Source organism: Erithacus rubecula, assembly GCF_903797595.1.
Source record: "Erithacus rubecula genome assembly, chromosome: 1".
Classification (NCBI taxonomy): Eukaryota; Metazoa; Chordata; class Aves; order Passeriformes; family Muscicapidae; genus Erithacus; species Erithacus rubecula.
Genome location: NC_136658.1, coordinates 99,551,874 through 99,573,228, shown reverse-complemented (window position 1 = coordinate 99,573,228; position 21,355 = coordinate 99,551,874). Strand labels below are relative to the sequence as shown.

The 21,355-nt window shown below is 37.8% G+C and overlaps 1 protein-coding gene across 1 annotated transcript in view; it reads right to left on the bottom strand.

The window, feature by feature from the left end:
* PDK3 (pyruvate dehydrogenase kinase 3) overlaps positions 1–21,355 on the bottom strand; it is a 50,657-nt gene that overhangs the window by 23,411 nt on the left and 5,891 nt on the right. The window contains exons 2-3 of the mRNA XM_079323242.1: positions 8,405–8,546; positions 1,725–1,796 (exon numbers count right to left, since the gene is read on the bottom strand). Coding sequence (XP_079179368.1) covers positions 1,725–1,796; positions 8,405–8,546 — 214 coding nt within the window. The remainder of the gene's footprint in view (positions 1–1,724; positions 1,797–8,404; positions 8,547–21,355) is intronic.

Here is a 21,355-nt window from a genome sequence, read left to right as displayed (position 1 = left end):
GTAACTTAATCCAAATAAATGAAAGCCTGATGATAAACTAGTCACAAACAGAAATTCCTGTGTCAGCAGCAAACAGTAAATACAGAATCACAAAATGTAACAGCTAGCAGTGGTTGAAAAATTGATTTGATTAACCCTCTAAAAAATGAGCATGCTTAGCATGCCACTAAAAACTATCTAAACTATATCTAAGCTTTTAAAATGGGATGATCTATAGCCTTCTGTCTGTTCTCATTAAAATGACAATCTTTACTTTTTACCCTGCACATATTTTCAACTTTATTAAGAACCAGACATTTTTCAATTCTCCAATTCTTCCGTTAGAGCAACCAATTATCCTTTTTTACAGCAACCTTATTTTTCTGGCACACACAGACTTCCAGTGTCTCTTTTTGCCAGTCTTAACAAATGCCTTCAGCATTATTCAGAGGTGGAACTATCCAAGTCTCTAAATCTTGCTCCTTACACATCAGTACTGCCAGTGAGCGTTTTAATTTCTTAAAAGGTAGTACCAGAACTGCAGGCAGCATTCCAGCATAGTACTCACTCTGAGTAAATGGTTACTTTCCCCTTGTTCAATAGCACTACAATTCAGTCAGCCTGTAATCCTTATGGCTCCTTCTACCTCTGCCATGCAGGTAACTTCCTACTCCTGCACTTGAGCTTCCCCTGTACTGGTTGAAACAAAAGCTGAAGTGTCAAGATCTCAGATAACATGCCCTCAACCAAAAGAGGACAACATTTGAAATGCAGCACCTCCTAAAGCCCTTATTTAACCTAATGTAACATGACAGTTAATGTATCTGAAATTTGCTGAAGGCAAAACACCATTTTTGCACAGCATAGGCCACATGGTGCACAAACAGAGCAAGAGGTTTTATGAAACTCACTATAAAGCAGTGCTTGATCATGCAGGATTTTAGAGCTTAAAAAGAAATCTGGAAAACAAACTACCCTAAGAGAGCTAATTAACGGAACAAAAAAAAAAAAGCAAGAAGTAATATTCTGAAACAAAGTTGACTGCTGTAGGTACAGGGTAACAACAGACCCTAGAGATGGACAGGAGTCCAAGTGTGTGTGTTTTCATTGTTTTATTTTCAAGTCTTTGATGCATGTGTTGCACCTGCTGCTCTCACATCTGGGGCTCTTTTCCATTTTATGCATATACATTTCAAGGAAATACTCTAATGGCAATTTCAATATGATTCTGTTGATAAAGAAAATTGGTTAAGTTTCCCTTTCTTCTCAAGTCATGTTATTCTGTGAAGAAGATGAACACCACTCATTCAAGTCCATTAAAAAAACTTTTTAGATAAAACAATGACTGATACATTAGAATGATTTCCAAATGAAAAAAAAATCAAATTATTAATATGTTAACATACTTTATACACAACAGAACACTAAGCTCAATGCATACTAAAATTACATTTTAGTTTTAAGTAGCTGATATGGAGGTATAGTCTCACATCCATGTTGTTTTCTCAAATAGCCTTGGAAGAAGCATTTAATGCCTTTTCTTAAACTACCAATCTGCATAAATACAAAATACATTGTTAAAAAAGCACTTGGATACCTACATTCTATTCCAGATTACAATTTTGGCTTTTGCCATACATATTCTACCTTACAAATAAGGTACCTGTTTTCCTGTAGTACAAAACTACTCGGTATTTGAGACACATTTTTTTAAAATGGACGGTTAGAAAAAATTAATTACTCACTCATCCAGAACATGAGGATCCTCAGGACTTTTATTTTCGTATTCTAAAAGCTCAAGGAAACTCTGCATGTACCTGAAATAAGCAAAAATGATAAAAAGATAATTAGAATACTTAAACCCAAAATACTTTTTAATTTCTTTAATTTTAAGACAACAATGTCACGTAGAAGTAATAGATGCACAGAACACAGTTCTCTGCAAAGGTAAGTGGGATGCTTCAACAAAGGAAAAGAAAGCAACTACAACATATTATATTAAGTTTAAAAGTATTACTTATAACCTTACAGTCTGCAATTCAGGAAAATTGCTATATAAATCAAACTGAAGTTAACAGAAGCAAAACTTCTGCACAAGTACATCTGTAATTTCATGTAGTTTGTCCCTGTACTTTGATTGTTCCATTCATCCACTCTGTACAGATTTAGTTAGTTCCCATATTTCTCAGAGAGCAATCCAACTTTTCCTCCAAAATAAAGTTCAGGGAACACTCCCCAAAAGGCACAATAACAGGACTGCACCAAGCTGGTCCTACCAGAGCACTCCAGGAGAGCACACCCATTCACACACTCCCACAGCTCCTGCGTGTGACACAACACGAGGTTTCATAAAAACCCCTCTTACACAACACAGCTCTCCCCTGTTCATATTTAGTTCAAGATTAGCTGAGGCTTAGAGCCTCAGAGCAGCACAGAGGACCCAAATCACAAGCCCTCAACATGAAGGTGGCCAGCCTGCTCTGTAGGACACTGGCCCAACACCAGTATAAATTGTGCCACCTCACACACAGCCCTGCCCAGCAGCAGCTATCTCCCCTGGAGAAGATGCATTCAGCAGCATCAACAGAGCTTTAAGAACTACAGAACCAGGACCTGTTTCCTGAAGTAAATTACACAGGGTATCAATCACACACATAAAGGAGGGCTTTCATGTTACTCTTCCTTCTTCACTTCTGGTCAAGCACTGCCACTCAAACTACAATATCAAAGAATGAGATTTATTCAGATGTTCATGTCAACAGCTCCAACTCCCAGCAGTGGTGAAATAGATAGATGAAAAATCAAACTTTTCTTGCACATGAAAACAACTAACTGAAAGGTCTAAACAGCAAAACTAACAGAAGAGAGAAAAGATAACCACAGAGCCTACATAAGGAAAAATAAAACAATAGCCAAGCCTCTCCCTTTATAGTATCAGCTACCCAGTAGATTAGGTCAGCTCAACAAAATGACCTGTGCATAAGCTCATTTGGTAGCAGTTCTATGTTAAGACCAGCTTAACAAGGCTGTTCACCCTGCAACTTCAATCTACAGTGAAGCTTAGGACAGCACTGTTGTCTATGTGACTCCCTCCAGAACCACGTGCCATTTACTCCACCCCCATTGCAAGCTGCAACCACAGGTCACTGTGACATTCCTCAGGGACACTTGACATTTTCAATACATTGACATTGTCAGCAGAGGAACACCAGCTCCTGTCCCTCAGTGCATTTGTGTCCCCTGCGAACATCAGGAACCATTACAGAAATCCCCCAAATATTTGTCACTTGCAAGTAGAGCATGAAGCTCATACCTCTAGTATTGCTTATTTTAAAAGATATTATTTTATGCTGCTAAGAGATGGCAGCAGTTCACAACCGTCACACTCCTGAACTCGGCTGATTCACATGCAACAATTAAATTATGATCATGCTCACTCAAAAAGGTACATGTTCCTCAACTCCCACTTGTCATCATAAAATACTAGCAAAGTCCTGTTTCTGAAAGACACCACCACACTTTAGAAACAACATAACAGGTTGTTTTTAATACAGACCTCCTACAATAAATGTTAAACATCAGCAATCCTGTGCAGACACAGGATAAAACAACAATGAATGCTGCTGGTGCTGATTTTTGTACTGTGTGGATTTGACTGGTTGTCTGCCATTACTGGTGAAATTATGGAAACAGGCAAAGCTTTTCCTTTAGAGGTCTCTCCTCTGATTCTAAAGTAAAGGAAATACTACTTTAGAAGTCAAGTTCATTAACAAAAGCACTGTATCCAGCAAGTTAGCTCAGAGAAAAGGGGAACTTCAAATGTAAGTTACTCAAATTTCTTCCAAGCCTGTGACTAAATCAAGCTAGAAAAAAGTCACTTCATGTCAAACAACCCTAACCCACTGCTCAGTGCCTACCACTGTACATCACCCAATCTGAATGTTGTAACACCCTGTGTCCTAAGTCTCTGAACAGAAACTCAGAGCTGCAAATGTTGTACACTTTTTTCTTTTATGCAGGTGTGATTTCCAGTTTGTACACCAAATTCAGGCCCCCATGCCACTCCCTCTCTCCTAAACAGCTCAAAATTTTAAAAAATTAAGAAAAAAAATGTGTTTAGAAGGAAATTCTTAACTCTGGTCTTAACTCTGACTACCACCATTACACTCTGAGGACAAGTGAACAGCCAGCAATACAGTTCATTCCTCTGAAAGAGTGTGTGAAAAAGTCATTCCCTTTTCATACAATCCATCTACTTCCTTGCATTTTTTTTTTTTTTTAATTTAAATTGTAGGTGCTGAGAGGGATAAATGAAGGTGGTAACTACAGGATTTATCAAGCAATGAAAAGCAAGACCTTGTGATGTTGAAACATAATTCACATATAATTACCAGACAGGAAGAACAAAAAAGTACCAGAATAATGCATGAATTGCTGTATCATTAATAAATCAATACAACTATACAGAATATAAATAAAAAAAAAATCCAGCACATATGAGAAAAAGAGAACACCAGTTATATTTTGCTATACTTGGTGAGTCATCAAAAGCAAAACTCAAAGTCTATGCCCTTCAAACATATTGTCTTTCTGGTGTTTAATTTTTTATCACAATACACTACAATTCACTGGGCAAGCTCTTTGCTTTCAAGCACCCTTTTTGCCTTGTTTTTCTGTTGATTACTGCCACATAGACTGAATTCTCATTAGTCTGCCAAATGCAATAATTTCAGAATGACACATTTCATATATGAAAGCACTGCAAAAGTCCATAATGCCAGCTCTGGGTTTTCTTAAAAGAATTCATACAAGATACTTCTGCTTTTTCTCTGATGTGTATTTCATTTAGATTTTCCTTTACAATCATTCTAATACCAAACCACTAAAATGATAAAACAAATCTCCATGGTAACACAATCTTGTTAACACAGTCTCAATGAAGAAAATAGAGAAAAAAACAATTATTAATCCCCAAACTGTACATATTTCTCTAATGGGTCTTTCCCAAGAGAGAAATGGAAATATATAGCATTTTGTAAGGAAAAATCACTAAAGAAAAATACAAAAATTTGTCCAGGGCTAAATAAAATGTCAATTTTACATATATAACTGAGTAACATACTATGCAAACCTTAAGCTTACTTTTGATATTTCAAAAGCTCTAACCTTATCAATTGTGAGGTTTTATTGTAACTATTTTCCCTCATCACATTAGTGACCATATCTCTTATTAAACAAATCTGCCATATGTTCAGTATCCTACCTGCACTTTAGCTATAGTGCCCTCTCAAAGCTGGCCTTGAAAAGGCCCACTCCTTTGGATCAAGCAAGTTGCCCATTGATTTCAAAAAGCTAAAAACAAGGTTTTCAGTTGAAAACAAGATTGTTGATCTATCTGCTATTTGGAATCAATTGCAGTTCCCAGCCAGAACATATTAACTGTGTAACTGTCTTGAGTCACTTTATTCCTTTCCCTAACCTTTGCAAAAGATAACACATAAATTTAACTATGAATTCAAACTAGGACAGAGCTGATGCTTTACCTTTGCTGAATGAAGCTGGCTTTACCCAGGGAGTGAACTCTCAGCAAACCATTTCAGTAAAGTGTATCTGAGCAGTACAAAGGAAGGACATTGGTCTTGCCTCTCCTCAGTGCTGCACACATCAGGCTGAGGAGCCCAGAAAGGAAAAAACCAAGAGAGCACCTTTCCCAAGAGCAATCAAGCGACCAGATGTAAAATCTGATAGGCAGTGAAGCACAGGAAGCAAAGTGCCTCCAGCACGGCCAGGGAGATGGATTGGAGAAGGAGAGAACAGGCCTTGCCTGCAGCAGGGAGCAACAAACCAGGCTGCCTCCCAAGGGAGCCACAAGGGGTGAGAAACACAGGCAATCCACAATGTTGGATGGCTGGAAGCAGAGAGGATTGATGGGAAAGGATCCATGCTGTACTGCAGTACAGTACAGGCTGATTTCTTTTTCCTATATTTACATTTCTTTTTTTTCCTTTATTTTTATTTAAAATTCTAACAAAACCCTTCTTAAAGATTAGGACCTTTTTGTATTAATTTTTGGCATGCTGGCATTAAGGAATAGATTGGGAATTCAAATGTTAAAGCTCCAGCTAATTTGGAGTCTTACCAAAAGCACATAAAAACAAGTTTTCTGTGTAAAATCATAGTAAAAGTGAACAAAACATGCTTGTGACTATGTAAATTATTGAATATTAGCAAATAAATATATTTAAATGAATAAAGCATTAAATGCTTTATTAAATTGCTCACTTGTGGCAAATGCACAACAGATTTCTGCTTGCCTATTAATGAACTGCCAAGCTTTTGGCATATGGCATAACAAAAAGGATCATGAAATTCGACCCTCAAAAAAAAGATTTTCTTGAAGTAGGTTTGAAGTGCATCAAGAAGAGGCTTTTTCATTTTACAGGCTCACAAAACAGCTGAACAACTAAATTTGTATTTGTTTATTCTACTACATAAAACTCAGGAATCTCATTCTGGGTGTCTCAGTTATAGGTTAAGAAACTATAAACATGTTTCAAAACCTGCTATGACCATAACTGCATTATAGTCAAGGTCTTTCATACTCAATAAAACCTTTGGTTTGGTCTTTTTGAAAGATAAATTTATAAGTAAATTTTGCCCAAGGTTCATCATCAGGACTTTGTAAATGTTTAATTAAGCAATTAAAAACCTCTGAACAGAAAAACCAGAACTAAGCTCTTTGAAGTCCACACCTATAATCAGAGGGAAAAAATGCTACAATTACTTTTCTTACTTTTGACATAAGATAAAAACATTCTTACATAATGAAGATACTCCTTTCCACAAAACTCTTAGTTAATTATGGATCAAAATTACAAGAAAATTATGGAAAATACTTTGAAATCAAACTTCCATCAGCACATTACAACCTGGTATTTTAGCCTATCCAACAGATAACCATTGGTCTACAGTTGTGATAGTTTGAATCACGTTGTCATATAACACTTGATACTGCTTTTTTCATTTGGAGTTTTGGTTTTTTTTTTTTTCCTTTTTTAAATCAGTAGTATCTATTGCAGCCATAGAAATCATCACAAGTCCCCCAACCTCTTCAACAAAAATTCTGAAGGAGCCCTCCACTCTGAACACCCATTCAGTTTCTTTGCCAGAAGGATCCAAATGTTGTTTACCTCTGCACAGGCAAGGCAAAAGCACAAGCCACAGCACAGATATTTGGACTGGAAGTATTATGCTGCACTCACTACATAAAAATTATTTCCTTTTTTTCAGTCACCATTTCATTAAAGACAGCTTCACAAGTCAACCAGATTAGAAAAGCCTAAAAGGCCTGCAAATGATTTTCTACAAGCATAACAACTTCCTGTGACAGACACAAAAAGCCTTCAAACCTTGCAAGCTGCCACTTAGCCACAAAGTGACTGTGGCTCCACAGCATTTACACTCACTTGAAGCACTTCACTATACTTGAAGTGGTCATCAAGACATCCACTGTTACCTTGCAAAGACAAACACAATACCACACATCTTAATTTATATTTTCCAAGTCTGAAGCTTGATAAATAGGAGACCAAAGCCAGCAGTCACCATACAGTCAGCACAGAAGCTCTTGGCTCAAGGACTATGACTGAATTTAACAAAGCCTACAACATTAGCTACTTTTACAGTTAAATAAGCTGCTACTCACAAAGGGATTTCTGTTGTATGCTGCAAAAAATATTTTTACAAGAAGTCTTTGGAAAAGTACTGACAGGTAAATGGACAATAAATACCCCAGGAACAACGATTTTTTTGGTGCTAATACAGCCAAGGCAGCAGTCTCTAAGTCTCACTGTACATGCAACTAGGCTAGAAATTAATTACTGTGGAAAAGCTGGCAAGACTTTGAATCACTTTGGATCTATGCTACTTATTACAATGGAGAATGTTGTTTACTGGATGACACTGAATTTTTGACTCATTCCATAACTTCCACTGAATAACAAGTTATGCTTTTAAAGATTAAGCAGTGAGAAAAACAGATGAGGTTTTAATTTTTTCTCATTATCTTTAATAAAGGAAGAATAAGGAGAAATAGCAGCCATTTCAAGAAGCCACGAGTGCAATACAGAAAGGAATGCTTAAAAAACTTGCCCTTGGAAGTTATAGACTCATTTTAATTACCTGGGAGACAACAGTATGTTTTTACTAACTCACAAATCCTTAGCTAGGATCCAGATTAGAGAATACACTCAACATTAAGTTGAGGTTCCATTTGAAAAGACACAATATAAAATGATTCAAGGTAGAAAACTGATCGAGTCAGAAAAAGTCAGCAATTCTGCTGCAAGCAAAACAACACATACAATATCAGTTTCACAATAACTGTCAATCTACTTTTTTTTTTTTTTTTTTTTTTTACACTTACCAACTCTGTACCAGCCCAACCGAAGGCCTGTTCAGTAAATTATCAGGCAGCAAATTGACTTCCCTCATGGTGTTGGCCAGTCGCACGGGAAGCTCCTTCCGCAGGAACATGTACGACGTCTTCTCGCAGGCATTGTCACGACCTGTCAGAAGGAAGGAAAAAACAGATTCCCATTGCAGCAGATCAAATTTTAGACTTCCTAATGCTAGAAGCTTTTAAAATAAAAAAACTTGTGAAAATAAAGTTTTAAAGCCATTTCAGTACTCGCCTTTACTTTCCTCTCACTCACAAGATACATTTTACCTTCCTAGAGCTTAACCCTTTTTGTCTGACATTCTTCCACATTTCACACCATCTCATTTTCTCTCCATAGACAAAAATCTCTCATCATAGTAATAAAATCCATCAAATATCAAATATTTGATATTTCCTGGAAATAAGACCCAAAGATGCTGGCTTTTATCCATACAACTTTTATACTAAAGTGAGCTTTTAAAAAGTAAATGCTGCACACAAGAGAGGGTAAGAAGTGAAAACAAAAGTACAAAACAATGACAATGGTTTGCTGATGTTTCATGTCACAAGTTCTTCAACCTTCAGTACTTTAACAGTGGAGCAGCATCTGGTGAGACCAGCACAGGCCAGTGCCTCCTAGGATTGGCCTACAAGATTCTCAGTAGAGACCTGGAAGAACCAGTCCAGTGCTTATCAGCACATTCTCATCTGGAAAGGCCTCAGCTAAGATTATCTTTAACTTCCACTTTTAAAATACATTTTTATCTCTGATAGTATTTCAAAAATAAATCATAAAAACTGCCCAACCATCCAGTCAGAAAGCAAATAAACAGATCCAGCAAAATAACAATACCTTCCTGCAGACCTAGTGGTAGCAGCATTCATTCTCTGAAGCCATCCTATACAAAGTGAAACACTGACATGACTAACAGCAAACTTAAGCTAAAGTAGTTACTAAGGATACCTACAAAATTTTAACTACAAATATTTAAAAGCACAAGATATTAAGCCACTTGCCCAAGTAGCTCAGATGGAAGATCAGACTTAACTTAGTTTTTTTGTATTTTGCATAATTAAACAAGTGGGGAAAGTCTCATCATAACTAATTTCTAAAGAATCCAGGTAAATTAATTTTTTTTAAAAGCCCATGTTTTACTTGTAATGAACAGCCATGTTTCTGCATTCATCTAGAAAGACAGGTCTTTCCTGTCTTTTGTGATGATAACCAGCTCAACCATCTGCAAAATTTCTGAGTGAAGGCATAATACAAGAGCTATAAATTATGTTCAAGCAAACCAGAAAGTGTTAAAAGCACTGCTAGGCACATAATCACTGAGATTTGCAATTTGCAAGATTCAAGTACAATGTAACCAGCACAATCAAGGAGATACTTCTAAAGACAGTCCCATTACAATCACAGAGTTTTCACCCTCTTTGCATAGGTAACATGCATTGATGGATTAGTTCCCAAACCCTAACATTAGCCTGGGGAATATGGAGGAAGGATTAGAATTTCCTTTCTTTCCTGCTCATTTAGGTATCATCAATCTGGGGCTCATTAAATTCTGATAGTGCTACCAATTCCATTATAGTTCTACCAGTAAACATTTGGACCTATTTTACTTGCTCACATTTTCACATCTCAATTACAAATACACACATCCTGTCAAAATTAGACAAAGGAAACGAGACATATTGTTTTCTGTGAAGCACAGCAACGATTTCAGAGTTCAATCCTTCAAGCAAATCAGATACCGATGCACCTACAACAGAGGACAGAGATGTGTTTGTTCACAGGTCACTGAATACAGGTTCTCTTTAAAGACTGAGGCTGGACAGCAGGGAAGACTGACTCAGCTCAGCCTTCTGAGCTGAAAAACCCCTCAAAACAAAGACAACAACTGCTTAGTCCCAAGAGTGACTGAGAGCATGTGCAGTGATTCCCTAGGTGAAAAAAAGGCAAAAGAAATGAAAGACAGCCCACAGAGAAAATTAGGAACAAGAACCTACAGCTCATGTGTTTGTTCGAGGCAAAAAAAAGCTGCTACAGGCAAGCAGGGCTGGCTTAAGTGACCCACATCCTCTCCTCCCACATGAAAGGACACATCTCTGCTCAACCTATCTCACCCCAGCAGCTCTAAGCCATCTCTTTTGAAGGAGCTGCCTTGCCCTGTTGTACAGTTACATTTTAGGTACAGAGCCCTTTGGGGTCCCTTTGCATGTTCAGTGCAGGAAAGGAAGCTCAGGTTTAAGGCTTCCCAGCTTACACACTTGCTTCAGCATAAGTTCAGCTCATCTGTTTGGTGTGTGGCACATGGTCCTTGTATCAGCTCCTCAGCTGCAGGCAGTTTATCTGAGAGCCTCCACAGAGCTGCTTCAGAATTTGGCATCAGGTCAGTCACCTGCTGTCAGACAGCAGGAGAGAAGGGCTGCCCACTAGGAGCAGCAGTAGATACCCTCCAGCTTCCAAAGCAAAAGCAAACTGTGTCCTAACACTGCTCCTTGGCTGCTTTCCTCACAGCAACACCTGTACAACCACTTCCATCAAAAGAAGAGTCATCAGACTAAGTAAAAAAAATCCCCTAATCTGTATATTATGTGTTTTCTTAATGTAATTTATTATCAATTATATGATAGTTGCATGCATGATAAAGTAAGTTTAAGTTCTAAAGATATTTCCAGAAACAGCATTCTAATAAGCTACAATGACACTTCTACATGTTTAGCCTACAGTCAGTTTAATTTTTTTTTTTCAAAGCCTGGCTTTAATATTGATCTAGTCATTCCAATTATTTTTCAAAATATACAGCAATCTCTCTTGATTTTGTTCTGACTCCAGGTGGGTCAACACACATTGCCAGCATCAGGCTTTTGTCTTAAACAGCACAGGCTAAAGCCAGTCTAAATCTACCAGTTTCAGTTCAAAGGAATTTGAAATCATTCTCCCAGGGTTAAAATGCAAGTTTTTTAATAATCCCTCCTTGATTTACACTGGAACCCTCAACAAGTTACTCAAAAACACAAATATATGAAACAATGACATGCTTGACTTTGTTCAAATGGCTGAAAGAATCTCATTCTACGCCCTAGTGGAAACTACACTGCACTAGGCATCAAGGGCTGTACTTAGCTTTATTTACAAAAAATCAAACTCTTTAAAAGCATGCTTTTAAGAAACTGAAAATGGAAATACTACAAGACTCGAAGTGAAACACTTCTTATCCACAAAGCCAAGAAGACAGCAAATTAAGGCATCTCATGGTATATAGGGCACAGAATGTTACACCCACCACCGTCATTTGTTTCCCACTATCTGCAAAACAGTGATTCTTGATTCCAATTGAACAATAATTCAACTTTGTGGCTTAAAGTGGAATAGTAGCACAGACCAAACTCGTAAATCGGGCACTGAAACAAGTTTCTTTCAACAAGTATCACATTAAGGCAACAAAAAGAACAAACCAGACAGGATACAATCTCTTTGTTACAGGTCTCCCCTACTGCAGGAAACAAAGCGATCCCATAGTATTCTTCCTCGTAGAAAATAGCCCTATAAAGTAATTACATTTTCTAAGGGATTAGGTGTTAATTCAGATCAAGAGGCCCTCAGATTATCTTCAGATTTTTACTCTTAGTGATGTTACACTTGCAAACTGATTAAAAAAACTCCTAGCTACTACCTACAGTGCCTGCAACTTAACCCAGAATTTGATCCAACAGAATAAAGGAAAAGCAGACATAAAATATCCTACTCTACTGGATATGACACGAACTTTTGAACATTTTCTAAAAGCGTAGATGGATGTAACAGAAATCAAGATAACAACAAGAAAAGTGTCTGACACAGGAATGAGTGAAACTGATAGGTTTACCTAAGAAGAAATAAATAAAGAGCACAGCAATGCTCTCCACAGCCTCACAGCTCACTACAGAGGAGGCAGCACTAACTCAGTGCTCAAGAACTGAACAAGCACTAGACTCAAACTGCAGAAGATTCAACACTTAATATGCACAAACTTCCTGATGGTAAACACTGCAAAAGAGTGCAATCTGATCTGTTTTAGGCATGTCTTTTACTAGTGAAGGTAGATATCTGCCCAAAATTACACTAAATTAGTTGATTCAGTCTCTGAGATGAGATTAGGCTGAACATAGCCTAACATTCTTTGAAAGTCTAATTCTCTCGTGACCCAAGAGGAAGAAAGGATCACCTCTTATTTTGTTAACCACTTGGAAAGAGAAAAAAGTGCAAATTTGCACAGGGAAGCAAGCAAAAAGTGGAAATTCTGAAGCAAGTCAAAGTTTGTAAAAGCAAAGCATAGACTGCATAAATTAAGCTATACAGTAGTAGCTACCTTAACAGAAAAATGACAATGAAAAGCAAGGTATTTGTGAAGGAACTAATCCTCAAGTTATTACTATTGCATGCATAGCTAGCACAAAAACTGAAAGAAATGCCAAGCACCACCATGGGTTTAAAAAAAGGTTTTAAATAAATGTTCTATCACCTTCAATCTTCTGAACAATCTTACCTGTCTGGGCTCATCAGTTACCCAATATAAAAGTCACACAGGAAATAGTATTTGTGGCCTCCTCTCTGCCACTTTTAAACCTTCAGCTCCAAACTAGCACCAAAGACAAACTGTGATGCCAATCTTGAGACTATTTTGTTTAAAAACAAGTCAATGTAATGGACTGACAACAGATATAGCCTTCAACATAGTGAAAATAAGAAAATACATCAGTCAAAGATCTAAGCAGCAATCTCCTGGACCTTACATCAAACTCAGGTCAGTGAAGAATATTCTATGTACAACCTTCAGTGTAGAAAGCCTTACACATGACAGACACAGTGTTTGTAAAAATACCGTGGGAGTGGTACCTGTACAAACACTGCTGCACTTGGAATGGTTACTGTTCATGAGAGTGAATGTTGATGGACTTGCTCATGCAATGAAATACAATATATCTGAAGAATGATGTGACTGCCACAGAACAAGTTTAACTTGAAAATATAAGTAAACTTACAAACTTTAAATTTTTTACAAAACTTAAAAAGAAGTTCACCCAGAAGATCACATTTAATATTAAATCAGTTTTTCCAGACATAAAAAAGTGCTACATGTTTCCACCAAAAATGAATCATGCCACTTACTCAACTAGACAGATATCAGAGGGAGAAAAAAACTTAAGAAAAACATCTCAATAAAACATGACCCAAAACCTTTGAGGTAGCACAGGTCACAAAAGCAGACTTGAATGTATTAGAACTTCTCAATATAATGCCATCAGAAAGGAAAAGATTAAAAGTGGAATGTTTTGGGAATAACATCTATGTTATTACTGATGGACCTTTGATTCAAAGACAACTCAGGAAACAGAATTCTACTCTCAGTTTTCTCTACTGCTCTCCTTTCTCCTCTCCAGATTCAACTCTTCTCGAACATTTACTCATCACTTCTGTTTCTCACTTTTACCTTTTATTCCACAGTGCTAAGAAATAGAAAACAAAGCAGACAACTCTTGCAAAGCTTCACTTAGACAAAGCTTTTGTTCTGGTCCCTGCAACAAGAGGCACAAACAATACAGAGGCTTTTCACACACATGCAGCAGGCCCTGATCCAATTCTGGCAAATTCTACAAACTGCCAGAGCAATACTGTACTGTCCAAGATTCACATTACAAAAGGGTTAGTTCCACACAGAAGGCTCAACACAAACCTCCACTTTGCTGCAGAAGAGGGCAGAAATGCAGAATGAGACCCTGAACTCTGGCTCCAGCACTCTCCGTTCAGCTGCCAGATTCCCACATTCATGAGTGCCTGCTTGAGAACAGACTCCAGCCACAGTCCTTCACAAGGATGGTCAAAGTCACCTAGTTCAAAAACCTAATACAGTTGCCACATCCCCAGGCTGTCACTGGACTGCCAAGGTCACATTATAAAAGCATCAGTAGTTTCTAAATATTAACTCATCTGTCAGAGGAGGCAGGAAAAGAAGAAACAAAGCACTCTTTTCAGTCTTTGCACTGCAGGCAGAGGTCTAGTTCTCTCCATTAACTGTGTACTGAACAGCAGAGACAAACAGTGTACTACTTTAAGACTCAAAAGGAGAAGTCCCACCTGTTGTATGCCAGAGACAAGGGACTTCAACCAGGGCCCACAAAAACAAGATTGGAAACTACTACTGTAGCTTTCAGATAGGGCAAAATTAAGGAAGAAAGACAGGAAAGCAGGAGTGATCAACCATATCAACTCTCTTCTCTTGAACTTCCAGAATATTTCATGGCTCCTGTATAGGCAAACAAAACAAAGTGAAGTATGAATAAATCTTCAAAAGAATATGCAAAAATAACAGTGCATCAGAGTAGACTGAGCAAAAGCTAAAACTTGCTGCTGAAGGTAGGTAAACAGAACTTAAGAAGAATAGTTGAATTTCAGTGATTACACACCATTTCTGGAACATGGGCTATTTACTGAAAGACAAACAAGCTATGCTTGCACAGTCCCAATAAATGTGGCTACAAAACAAAACCCAGCAAAACAAGTCGAGTTCAAAATCATTCCTTTTCCCAATGGGAATTCTTATATTTTCAGCACACTCTCTAGATATTTATCTTACCCAGCACTAAAAATACCAATGCCACAGAAAGTATACAGGGCTTGTTTGCTTGCTACCAGACAGGGCTTTGAAAAACCCAATGAAGATAATGAAGCAAGTGGAAAAGGAACCCATAGAATATAACAAGAGATGTTGAATCTTGTTGACCCTCACTCCCTACCACAGACTGCATCTAAAAAACCTGTATTTTGAAACTGGACCTACCATGCTGTGCTACAGAATAGCAACCACACCCTACACAGCTGTTCTGACATAGGTAGCCTGCAGATGCAGGATCTGAAATTTAAGGATCCAAACCACACAACCTCAGGTACTCAGACTTTTTAGTCATCTCAGGATTAAGATTTAGCACAAATTCCATTACTGGTCTCTAAGGCTACTTCCACCAACCCTTGTAATTGTTTCATGCAAGTGTCCTTGTTTAAGGGCACGTTTTCACATGGCACATTAAGAGATTGTTTCTATGTCAGTACGGAAACCAGATAAATTCCAAAGTTCCAGAAGAAGAATTAAAAACAAAAAGTATTTTTAGATCTTACTGAACTATAATAAACATATCACTTTTATGAAGTCAATTAAGTTCTGTCCAAAAACTACTGCCAGGAAACCTAAAGCCAGAGGAACTGAAGTCAGCAAGTAATCTTGCCCAGATACTTGTTTCTCTTCTTCAGCACAAATCCCATGATTAGCTGGGCCTTTTCAGCCTAGGGAAAAGCACACCAACAGGGGGCTTGAGTCTTCTTAATCTACACAGTTTATGTTCACAGATTATGGCCTTTGATCTGCACCCTGTGCCATTTCACTGCTAAGTGCAATTCAAACTAGGAAGCTCACATGTTATTTAGCTTTCCAGTTAAATCTCCAACAGTCACGTTGGGATAAAATAAGGGCTGAAGTACTGAAACAGTTGAGCTGAAAAAACCATTTCCAATTTATGCAATTCAAATACAACATTCAAGAACTCTTTGACTGGCAGGGCAGCTGCAATACTTGCTTTCTGCTCCAAAGGAAAATTTCAGCAGAGCATACAGTCAGGAGTATATATTAGCCTATATCCCATTGTCTGAATGACCAGACTAAATCTCATTCATAATCAAGGTCTAGACCTTTGAACTTCAGAAGTTAAAAATAAATACAACTACTCTTGAATTTGTGTACAGGAAAAAATACTTATCTCCAAAACCCCTAATAGTGAGCTGGTGTCACGTCTTATGTGCATTAATTATTGTGTTAAGGAATACCACTGGCACTGAGAAAAAGTCAGCTCATATTTTCATATAAACACAGCTAGAGAAAAAATGTCAGCTAGCTGTCCTTAGCACATCAGGACAGCTCATTGAATCATTGAATCATTACATTTACTATCATATTAGCTATGAATTAATTTAATAATAAATAATAATAACAATAATATATAACTTGTCAACTCCAGTAAGCCTATTTCAAGCAAATGGTGCTCTGTATGAAAATGATTGTGCTGGAAAGCAGCTTAACTTACTGCTGATCTGGAACAGATCAACAGGAGGAATTAACAGATGCACAATACTCTGTAATCATTAATTTTAACTCCTACAGCCACAGCCTTTCTGTAACAGAAAAGACCCAAGTGAAGACACGTCTGTCCCTCTCAAGAGGAATGGATTATCAGATAACCACTTGTCAAAGCTGTAAACCAGCACTGTGTACTGTTAAACAGAACAACCCAAATTAAAATAAAAGCATGAATTTTAAAATAAGCTTCCTTGATCTAAAACTAATGTTTAGATGCTTACCATTCAGTTCTAACAAAATAATTTTTTGAGTATGTTAATGCATTTGCCAAGAGACAGCACAGTAATCAAAAGTATCTATAAAGTTTAAAGCAGAAGTAATCAACTAGTTACCCAAAGGCTGTATTATTTTTAGACATACAGACCTAAGGCTGTATTTCCTTTGAGCAATTTGGGAGTAGGCTGAAAGTCAGGTGAATCATTTCAGCAGCAAAGCTCTGTCTCGCCAGTATCACAGGCACTCCCCACAGAAAATGACAGGCCAAGAGCCAAAACACTCTCAGGAGAAACCATGGCCCTGATCTGTGCAAGCCAGACTCCTGAGCCAGGCAGGGGCTTCTGAAGCAGACAAACCAAACCAAACCAAACCAAGTGGCTCTGCAGGCTGTATCAGCTCCTCTTCCAGCAGCACTCCCAGCCCCAAGCAGGGAGCAGCCAGTCTGAGCAGCAGAGGGGCACAGCAGCCCTGGCCTCTGTCAAGGGGCTCTGGGCCTTTCAAACAGGAGACCCTGCACAAAACAAATTTTGTGTTTTGCTCAGGTGAGACAAAATTTTAAAACAAATTTAAAACTTTTTTTTTTCTTTTTTTTTTTTTTTTGGTAGATGTAGAATGAGGCTTAAAGCACACAGTAAAGAAACCTTATTCCCCTTTTGATGATCTGATCAGTTTCTGTTACAACAAACTGACTAGGAAAGACTGAGTTGTGTTTCTTGGGTCGTATAATCACCTTTATCTCCCATAAGAGGTAAAAATCTCTTTCACACTGAATATTGTAATTAGATGTTCCAAATTTTTAACACTTTCCCTAAGCTCTCACAATTGAGAACTTCCTTCCTAACCCTTACGAAAAACTTCCATAATTCTCTAACCATTCCAAAAAAATACAAATCCCTGTTTTATCCTCTAGTTCCTGACAACCTGCCAAAGAAAAAGCTATTTCAAATCCCCAGCATAAATAAAATTAATGTTTATGAGCAAAGACTCACACAGTTAAAACCAATTACATAAAAATACTGCCAATACCACATGCTCCAGTTTCCCTTCAGCCTCACTGAAGTGAAATGCATTAGCCTGTCAAATATCTTGTTTGAAAACACTTTTGATAATTAACAAACCACATTACAAAAAGATTAGAGGATTTCTCTACGTCATTGTTATCAGAGTTCAAAGGTATTTTTGCAGTCTATAAAAATTTTTCAGAAAAGCATAAGCGAGCACTAAATCAAAAAAAAAAGCAGAAAAAATGTAAATTATTTTTAGCAAAAAAAATTTGCCTCTCTATTCAGTCTTAAGCCTAATTCTGAAAAACAGCAATTGTAATTTGCACCAGCCTACTATTTAATTGATTAAATCAGTGAAAATATTTATAATAGTGTGAACTTCTTTCACGTTGACTTGAAACTAACAGAAAATACTTTACACAGAACAAAGAAACATGAGAGAATGTCACATTTACATAGAAAGGTTGAAAGGAAAAAAGAGCCAATAAATTGTCTCTTATAACACACAAAGCATCAGAAAAAAGAGAACTATAACTCAAGAGTCACAGATCGGTGCTCCAATTCATTCTTTCAACCTAATATTTCCAAAAAGCAAAATCACATTTAACTGACTGCAGAAAAACACAAAAATCCAAACATTTTTAAAAGGATAAATAGCAGCCTGTAAAATATTTCAGCAGTTTTGAGAAAAAGGTGACTTTTAATACAGGCCATTATATTGAGCATAACTGGCAACAAGAAAAGCTGTTCTAATATAGTAACTGTGGAATCAGACAAACCAATTCCTAAATCTGATTTTATGATGGATTATGTTGATTTGAGTTCAAGGGGACTGGGGACTTAGCATTCACTCTTCACAACACAGTCTTGTGAAGATCAATGACTGCTAGTGCAATGTAGAGTATTTATGGATTGTTCTTCAACCACACTGGTGTGGGCTGGCTGGAGCCAGTTCTGCTCACAGTGCCCCAAAGGGGCTGTGTCTTGGAGCTGCCACTGCAAGTGTTGGTGACACAGCCGTGTTTGGCTGCACAGCACCTGCATAGCATCAAGGGGCTCCCTCTCTCCTGCACTCAGTCCCTACCCCAGCAAACAGGGCTGGGGATGGGTAACAGACTGGATGGAGATAGACCTGGACAAAGGGATGTTCTATTCAACATGACACCATGCCCAGCAATAACAAACTGGTTGGCCTTGTCCCCCAAGATGTCCATCACACAGTGACTGGGTGGGCACTGCTCTGCTTCTGGCAGGTGGTGAGTAACTGCCTGTGCCCCACTTGTTTCTCTTCCTCTTTGCTTTATTTCTTAAACTGTCTTGCTCTCAACCCATAAGTTTTCCCATTTTTGCCCTCCCATTTCACTTTCCATGCCAGTGGGGAATAGAAGGAAGGGAACAAGCAGCTGAGTGGGTACTCAGCTGCTGGATTGGGTCAACCCACCATAACACTGAACATCTGATATAACAACCTCACTTCGAAGTTATTCTGTTATTTTGTACATTGAGTTTTGTTTGTTTGTAATTAAGAATGTCACATGCAGCTGTGCCGAACTTCGTACAGCACCTATTGCTATTGCCTTAGCACACACCAAATTAACTTGGTAATTAGACCAGGATAACACAATCTATTGTCTCTTTACTACCTTATTATCTCCTGGTGCTTATCTATGTATTACTTCATTATTAGCTCCATCTCTTTTTCAGCTACTTCAGTCAATCTGATTTAACTCTGAAATCCTCCTCTTCCTTTTCTCTGAAAGACAAGCAGTGTATTTTCCCACTTCCAAAACCCCAGGGCCATCACCATTTGTTATTTCCATTTGAGCCCATAAGCATGAGCTGTGCTGCACCAGGCCACACACATTTGCAGAAGGAAGTGTTCAGCTACTCACAACACACAGAACTGATTTACTTCCACTGGAACCCAGTAAGCCAAGATGATCAAGACATATTGCAGCTTATCTAAAACTTGGGTCAGGGAGAGTTGTGATTTGTTTTATGTTTCTGGACACAATTCATCTTTTTCTGAAGACCAAAGCAAAGATGAATTCAACAGTCTTTATCATTAGGTACTTAACTTTCATCAAGTAAATGTTTCAGCATTCTCCCCAATTACTATAAATTATCTCAACATCTTTTTATCTGCTTTTCTATCCCATGACTTTTCACCTTGGCTGTTATTTGTACTGCAACCCAAGAGAGATGTCCTTGCTTCCAGCTTTCATATGTTTTTTAATCAACAGTATTTCTGAAAATTCTAACGCTGCTCTACTGCTTTCCTATCTTTTGTCTGCATCAGAATTGCTCTTTCTCAAATTGACAGATCATCTTATACTCCTCCTTATGTCTTATGAGAGACCCTAACAGCCTGTTTTATTGGCTTGTAGAAGTTATGCTGTTTTTAATTCACTGGCTTCTATTCCAGAGAAGGAATGTTACCAAATTCACATTCATTTTAATCAAAATTTAATTTCAGATTTTCAAGCGCCTCCTTATTAGCTTAAATGTATTCTGAAGAAGGCATTTCAACCATTTCCACCAGTTACTGGAAAAAAACTGTCCCAAACATTCTCAGATCTTTGAGAGCTACAAATCCTATCTTTTTGTCCCTCTAGAAAGAAGCTTCCCAAGTGCTCAAATTCTGTCAAGCAGCATTCTCCATTGCTTCTGCTACTTACTAAAAAGAAAAAAACCAAACCCAAAGACATTGTTTATTGCTTCATGCAGATAGGGAGTTCTTGTTCTCTCTCTTTCACCCAAGACATTCAGCTGTGTGCTTACACACCATACCATCTTTAGGGAATACAAAACAAGGCTCAAGCATGCAGATATGTCCATTTGTGGGGAAAGACCATCCCTTCCCAGCACCTCAAGGTAGAGGACTGCACAGCTCCTCTGCTTAGTCCACAGATAAACACAACACAGACTGAGACATTTTCTGCTGTTTTGGGAAACAAAACTCACACAATTCCATCAGCTGAAGGATGTTCACTTGTAGACTACCAGCCTGTGCTTACAGGCAGGAGTGATCAGCCAAACCACCTAGTGAAGGCAGAATTTTCAATGCTCAGACTTTATGAGGAAGAAAAAAAAATTACCTTGGTGATCCAGTTTGATCATCCACAGCAATTTATGGAATTTGTACTATAACTATACTAAATGCTGAATTTGGAATATATAAAGTATCAATTATTCACAGAAATTACATATTCCTTTATTGAATAAACAGCCTGGTAAAGTAACAGATAATTCTGTAAATGAAATGCATCACATTCTAGTATTACACAGCACTCCCACACACAAATATCACAGTTCAAGAGTGACAGCTGAACAAAGTTACCTAACCACAATGACTCTTCCAGACCTTCAAAACAATCAATATTAGGCCTTGTAAACCCCTTCAATATTATATATAGTATTGGAACATCACTGCCTGCCAGCAACTGGCAGTTGTCAACAGGAACAGGTTATAAATAATACTTGCATCAAAAACGCTTCCAGCTTACTTGCTGTGCTACAGCCCAATCAAAGAAAAACCTTTTCAA